The 7,564-nt window shown below is 36.7% G+C and overlaps 1 protein-coding gene across 2 annotated transcripts; it reads right to left on the minus strand.

Moving 5' to 3' along the window:
• Positions 1-204: 204 nt before the first annotated feature.
• On the minus strand, positions 205-7,283 carry LOC122317201 (glycine-rich domain-containing protein 1). 2 transcript variants are annotated; one of them, XM_043134163.1, is made up of 9 exons: positions 7,134-7,283; positions 6,158-6,330; positions 5,624-5,741; positions 5,240-5,494; positions 4,240-4,695; positions 3,082-3,620; positions 2,196-2,394; positions 1,225-1,380; positions 205-1,131 (listed from the first exon to the last, which is right to left on the minus strand). In XM_043134163.1, the coding sequence occupies exons 2-9, from the start codon at positions 6,313-6,315 to the stop codon at positions 538-540; spliced, it is 2,475 nt and encodes an 824-aa protein (XP_042990097.1). In that variant the 5' UTR covers positions 6,316-6,330; positions 7,134-7,283; the 3' UTR covers positions 205-537. The 2 variants fall into 2 exon arrangements, with proteins under 2 accessions (XP_042990097.1, XP_042990098.1); XM_043134164.1 differs by having other exon boundaries at positions 6,158-6,344; positions 7,134-7,268.
• Between the last annotated feature and the right edge of the window lie 281 nt (positions 7,284-7,564).

Raw genomic sequence — 7,564 nt, forward strand, 5'->3', positions numbered from 1 at the left:
AGGAGGCTTGATGGAGTTGGGGTTGGATGGGAATGAGGAAAAAGACTGATGAATCATATTTGACCACGTTTTTTACCATGAAATAAAGGATCTTTTCAAACTAAAGACTGATGAATCATAAGGCATCAGTGCCACCAATGGCCTAAACACCAGAAACAATATCGTCTTATCGTCTCAATAAATTTTTAAATCAACCACATCAAGTTTAGTGAAGTATTTTGAACATAATAATCAGAAATCTATGAAATACAACCGCCAACCAGTATACATTAAACGGATTGCAGATCAGATGATTCCCATCAATATCATCGGAGTTCGTACTCCACGGAGTACAAGAGAGATATATCTCCGAAGGATCAAACCAAGGATTTGACAACTTTGAAGATCAAAAAGTATTTTATACAATACATTATTAAGAACACATCCACATAAGATAGCTGTACTTGTTGCAACAGATACCGTACATAAATTGTGATACCTGAATGGGAACTTTATTTAGCTTGGACTCTTGCTGATCTTCCATGATGCACATAAACTTCAGACGGCCAAGGCCTCACTGATAAAGACCTCCTTTGTTTCCTTTGAATGTTCATCGGCACAGGAGTTGCCGGGTTTATTTTCATATGCAAATTTGGCACCACACCCCCCGCAGCCACCACCACAACCGCCGCAACCACTGCTGCCACAGCCACCACACCCACTACTCTTCACCATGTTTCCACAGCCACCACCACAACCAGCACCACAGCCACCGCACCCTCCACTCTTAACCATGTTTCCACATCCACTACCACAGCCGGCGCCACATCCGCCACAGCCACCGCTCTTTAAGGCATTTCCACAGCCACTACCACATGCTCCACCACAACCTCCACTAGACAAACTGCCATTTTCTGCTGTTGCACCATTTCCTTTAGCGATGTCCTCATTCAATTCTACTTCACTTGCTATGGAAGTGGTCAGGTTGGCGCTTTTGCCTTCCTCGCCAAATCCCTTGATAATTTCAGTTGGACTATCGGTTCCCATGTCTTCGCAATTCACTGCAAATCCATCGTATCCCCCCTTCTTAAAAATATCAGTAAGTATAAATGTGGCTATAATTCCAGGCACCACCATCCATTCTTCCAACACCTATTCAATTTATTAAAGAAATAGAATAAATAAATAAAAGCCCCTATATCGGTCACTTTTTATCAACAAACTTGACTGTCATCACCATCTTACCTTGAAAATCCCAGATTTCAAGTTGAACAATGCTACCGCTTTGCCATAGGGGTCTTCCATAGAGAATTCAACTGCTGTCATAAAGTTATGTTCACTTCTATGCTTCTCACAATATTTGGGTTCATACGCCAGCTTTCTTCCAGGGAAAAATTTAATCTGCAGCAAGAAAATAAATACAGAAGATAAAATAAACCAGTCCCTTCAACTAATCACCTTAAACCCAGAGGAAGCACTTCAAGTCCTACTATGTGGGGGGCCTCAGGCAATAATATCTTTCAGATGATAAATGCTATGCATAACGCTACTGAAACTAGATGTGTTATAATACAGCATAAGCATATACATCTAACTTAAAAAATGTATTGCCATTAAGTTTTTGAGCCGTAAGTTTAGAAAATGCAATGGATAAGAACATTTTCTTACTAAAATTGCTACATCCACAAAGAGATCCTACAAAAGTAAACCCATAAACTAACATGACTTCATATGATACGTTAGATCTACTTACAATAAAAGAAGCTTTACAATCTAACATACCACATCAAGCCACGTTAGTTTGTGTGTTTACTTTTGTAAGATCTCTTTGTGGCTAAAACATTTCTCCTTTCTTACACTATAAAGAACGAGACAGATATACATGCATGCAAACCTTGTGCAAGTTCAAGAAAACAAATTCCCCACTTAATATCACTCTAATTTACCCAATGAATTTACAAATGTTGAGTTTTTGGCACCGTCCTGCTAGTCCTTCACAGGGTGTAGGCTAGCAGGTTAAGCAATGACTAGTCCATTGCCAAATCTGCTCTGTTTGGAAGTTTGAAATATAAAAACTAGGAAAGAATTGATAATCCTGTACACATTATCTGAATGTTATGGCAATATCATTCAAGATGCAAAAACCTAAAAGATCTATCTAGATGATGAGGTTTAAGGTAGATGATGAGGCTTAAGGAATCAGAACTGATGCATACCGTCCTATTGCCAGCGAGCTCAAATATATGGCCATCATCACTGGATTTCTTTTGAAACTGAAGGGACCAGTGAGAATCCATCAAAGACCACCCAGTGCCCACAAACTCAGCAAGAGTGCGTGTTTCACCAGAAGCCATAATACCAATGACCTCTTTCCTGTGAATGCAATTTTCACCTGCCTTGTCCTGGCTTGAGTCCCTGAAGTACAATACAAACCAGCAAGATCACAATTCACAGCTTTGGAATAATTTATAGCATCTAAAACTACGAGTGAATCATCGTCTAAACCCATTTTCTATTTAAAAATCTTTTAGCAAAAATTAGGAATTTTTACAGCCAATGTGGTTTCAAGTCATGAATCCCCTCAACTTGGAAGGATAAGTAAATTATTATAGCACATAAAATGATGTACACAAAATAAATTAGTTAGACTAGAATATGTACAACTTTGTTTTGACTAAATTGATCTAGATGACTTGTTTCCTTTGAAAAAAAAAAAAAAAAGAATTGATATACCCTACCCTCAACCTCCATCCACGTGAACTTAAAATTTCATATATAATGTCTCCATCGATATGTGTTTCAAAGTGTCTGCATGTGTGCTTGCTTAATATTTATTCTTAAGAAGCCAAAGAGCAATCGAATCACCCATTCAAGCTTTCCTTTGCAATCATAAGTGAGAGGCATAGATTCAACCTACCTAGCAACACTAATATCCCTATATTAACAATGTAGCTCATAAATTATCATCTACACAGTCATGCAAACGTTTGCTGTCCTTCTACACGCTAATGCAAATACAAGCATATATAATCAGACCGCATATGAAGAATTGGAAGGTAGTTTTAACCAATTATCTACAGGTAATTGTGTACATATATGCACCTCATTTGGAGGCTGAGGACCTCTACACCAGTTTCATCAATGACATGCGCCAAGCTCTTGGTATGACGAAACATTCCAGGGAGGGGGAACAGACAAGAACTTTTTAAAAATGGTCGAGAGCAAATCATGTGAAGCAAATGTGGCGCTGGAGATGGAATAGTGAAAGAAACAGAAACTCGAAGGCTTATTGGTTTTGAGATTACAGCTCCAGAACTTGGCAACAACTCCAACCATTTTTCAACTGAAAGTTCGGAGACGGGGGCCAGAAAGTCTTGCAGAGAGAGTGAAGTAGAACCCAATACTTTGGGAGCCCTTTTTATTGGTAAGTTGGAAGTTGAATGGGATATGAGCTCAAACAGCAGCTCTCCTGTTGGTTCACATTCAAAAGAACAAACCTGCTTCTTTCCAGACTCGGACAAAATACTCAGATTCCGTGAAGCATTAAAGATTGCATCAGGTTGCCTCTTGCAAAATGAGACACAGAGACTTCCTTTGTGCCCTTCTGGTAAGTTCCTGACTCCAACAATCTCCAAAAGGACCTGAAAAAGGATTTAGGAATAAAAATTGAATAACTCAGGAAAATGAGAGCTGCTTCAATGCAAGTACGGCTTATGCTGCATATGCAACTCCTTAATTCATGAAGACTCATCAAGTAGAAAGAGAGGCTACAGCAGTTCATTATGCACACTGGATCATAGTATTGAAAAAGGGACAGCGACAAAGTGGTGCAAACAGAGCTGTTTTGAAAAACACAATCAAAATGTTATTTACAGTGCTAGTAACAATTTTTGTTGGGTAATTATTGAGTTGTTAAACATAATTATCTTAAAAAAAAAAATCCTCTCCGTAGTGACAAAATCTTAAACAGAAAACAAATCATATAAAAAAAAAAAAAAAACAGATTTGCATTATGCAATCACGGGGTAGGGCTGCTGTGAACAGCCAAAGTTCTTTCTTTTAATATTTTATTTTCATAATCCTAAAAAGCTCTACTTTAGACACTTTATGGCCCTAATATGGCTTGAGTTAGAAGTTCTGTTCTGTAACATGTTAAACCTCCAATAAAGAAGGAGACAGAGATTCAATGACATGCAACTTATTGATAATAAAAGAATACTGTATCTGGGAAATAGCATGAAAGACGTGATTGGACACTACCTCCACAACCTTCCGCTGTGGAAGCTGAATTATTTTCTGAAACTCATTTGATGCATCTACCTCCTTGCCAATCATGTAAGATAAGCAAGGAGTGGTTGTGACTGGAGATGGGGTACTGCCCCTATACATTGCTCCTGCTCTCCAATACCTTCTACCAAATGTCTCTTCCCACTGTTTGGTAGTTCCAGAAAATCCAGTATCTAGCTTCTTCCCTTTAGTTCTGTCCGAGTCCATATCGTCATGCTCCAATACCTTTCCAAGCACTTCATTGAGATCTTTACCATATGAAACAGGGTGCAGCTGGTGAGTATGCCAGATAAGGTCAATGTCGTATGTAGGAACACAAAAACGTCTAATGGACTTCTCCTTGTTTCTCTTAATTAGATGCAAAAATCCTTTGTATCTAGCAACGGCCCCTTCAAGAAAGAGATCATTGTTCATATGAGGTCTGGATACCTGTCAAGAAAGAAACAACTGATAATTTTGAGAAACCACTGTTACATTGTGTGATGTACGTGTGACTTCGCCCATGCATCTTTGAAGCAATGGTTAAAATTTGACTTTTAATCACAAGCAAAGTTAATGGCCCAAAAAATACAAGTGCTGCTGAAAATTCAACTTAGATCAGTACCAGCACTTTCATTATCTATAAATAACTAATCACTAAACAAAATTCATGAGCTTGACTTTCATCACCAATAATATCTAATCTTCACAAGCCTCAAAAACCAATTATTTGAGAGAATGTCCAGATTTGAGGTCTTAAAACTGCTAACACCCACATTATGGAACTATTTAACCACTTACTTCAAAACTATTTCAATATCAAGGCATCATATCATCCTGTCATAAGCCTATGATGCCAATACAATTGTAGTATCATGGTAAATTTATCATTTTTATCTTTTGATCAGAAATTGAAGGCATTTATAAGTTGGATTTCATTTTAAGAAATTTGCCCCAATTTATCTGCTATTCTTCCAAAAAAAAAAAAAATTACCTGGTAAAAGAAAGGACTCTGTCTTTTAACTGCTGAAACCAGATCATATCTAGTGTACTTTTCACTGCCGGAAAGCTTCTCCGAGACATTTTCTGGGAATGCTCTGGTTAGGTTGAAGTTATAGGGCTCTTCAGGAAACAGTCTATTCCAGATCTCTTCAGTATGCCTTTGACAAGTGCCTTGAACAGAAGAAAAGATATTAGAGTTGTCAAGGACTCTTCCATAAAGTGCCTCACAGTCAGATTTGTATTGTACCTGAATAACAACACCAAAAAGACAAAAGCAAACAAGAGCTTAGCAATCCAACTTAGATTGAGCAAGGAGAATTTGAATGTAAAGAGGAAATTATAGTTATATTTATATGCTTTTAGTCCAGAAGCGTACTGGATTAAGTCTGTGACAATGCCAAACCCATTCACATTCAAAAGGAACAACCAAAGGCCCTTCAGGAATCTGGGACGCAGAATGTTTGGAGAGCAGGGGAAGCCAACAAGCATTATACCTGAAATTAGCATATTCATAATTCAAAACTTCAATTTGGGTATCTAAATGCATGAATTAGAGGGAGTCATTACTGAGCACAAATGCATAGTATTACAGTTCCCAAGAAATATTACGGTTCATGGATTAAAACCAACTTCTCCTTAAATTAGATAGGCGTATTAAATAACCTTGGGATAGGAGAAATTCACAATCCTTTATATGCTAAAACTCATAAAATAGACCTCCTTTCATGTTGAAAAATTATGTAAAAACAAGTCAAATCTTAAAAGTTCAGATATAGTAATAACAGCAGAAAGCCCAAAATCGAAAGATTTAAGCCATTACAGCTCCAATAGAGAAAACCGAAGAAACTGAATTTTTGCGTAAGTTGAAACCAAGCAACAAATGGCATAAATTGTCTGTCAGGTGCTTTACCTATAGATGGCCCTCTCAAGGGCAGGGCCATCATAGAGGCAACGATTCCTATCAACAGCGGCAAGGAACTGAAGGTGCCGTTTGGCTGCAGCCACGAGGTCCACATTTATCTCAATCTTTTGCGCTTCATTCCACTCAAACTCTTGTTCCACTTCCATCCTATCAATTCAAACCTAAGAAATACCACCTGTCAGCAACCACATGATATTATAAAGCTTACAATTCACAAGAATCAATACCACTAGCAATAGTTAGTCCATATGGGAATAAGAATCAAGTATCCCATTCAAAACTACCTCCCATATCTATAACTGCGTAAAATAGATCAATCCAATTATTAGCCGTAGTTTAGTTCCAATATGTGTATTAATGTTCATATTCAATGATAGTAATATATATATATATATAATATATCTAAAATTTGGGAAATCTTTAACAACTAGAAGAACAAGTAATAATCATAGAAATGAAAACAAAGCGAGGTCCATAATTGATAGTTAGAAATAGCATAAAAACAATAGAATTCAATTGGACTTGGTCTGATCTAGAAGTTAAGTCTAATCTAGATGTCAAAATACCGCACCAGATATGAAAGAATCATAATTTACTTCTAAGGAGTTATACGATCTACCAACTGTTTGGTCGCCAAGAAAATGGAAGAAAATGAAAGAAAAACACAAATTCCAAATGGAAACGAAATTACAACTCAACAAAGCCAAGTAGATCTATAATCTCATCCGAGTATATAGTGTTTTTCTTCTTTCACTAGGATTGAAAACAACGAAAATCCCAACATGTTAGGCTTATACTCGTTTCTTTGATCACATATTCTAAGCAAACATATAGAGCTACATCTCCAACCCCTTCGACACAAGCTAACACCAATTGAATTCATAAAAGAAAGAACACAAATATTCCGAGTAATTATCAAAGAACATATTCGAAATTAAACCAAAAAATTAAGAAATGTCAGCACCTCTTCTTTGCTTCGCGCACTCTGTTTTTTGTTATGTTCAATCAAAATTGAATCTTCGGCTCGGATACTTGTAGCCTGAAGGGGTCCGGACCGGAGGTTCGGTACAGATGTTTAAATTTACCAGATTATCCTCACAGGAACCATTAAATTACCAGTCAGATCCTAATTTCGATGCCGACTCATCTCGACTCATTTAACCTAATAATTATAATTTTTTTTAAATTTTAACATAAAATATAATAAATAATTTAATTCTTTTAAAATAATAATAATATTAAAAAATAATATTTTAATAATATTTTATTCAAATTTTTACTTTTATTTCAACCTAACTTAATATCCAAATGCACATTAAGCGTTATTATTTTGGCATGCCTACACAAAAACACTCTGATTAATTAAATGGTATCCTTACTCTTACACCCAATACA

The sequence above is a fragment of the Carya illinoinensis genome, chromosome 7, assembly GCF_018687715.1.
Source record: "Carya illinoinensis cultivar Pawnee chromosome 7, C.illinoinensisPawnee_v1, whole genome shotgun sequence".
NCBI lineage: Eukaryota > Viridiplantae > Streptophyta > Magnoliopsida > Fagales > Juglandaceae > Carya > Carya illinoinensis.

What these genes read in the sequence shown, in the direction of transcription:
- LOC122317201 (XM_043134163.1), bottom strand. Translation starts at nt 6,315, where the DNA reads ATGGAAGTGGAACAAGAGTTTGAGTGGAATGAAGCGCAAAAGATTGAG. An exon ending in ATTGTCACAGACTTAATCCA is followed by an intron (nt 5,495 to 5,623) that starts GTACGCTTCTGG and finishes GTTGTTATTCAG; the next exon opens with GTACAATACAAATCTGACTG. An exon ending in GTCCTCAGCCTCCAAATGAG is followed by an intron (nt 2,395 to 3,081) that starts GTGCATATATGT and finishes ATTGTACTTCAG; the next exon opens with GGACTCAAGCCAGGACAAGG.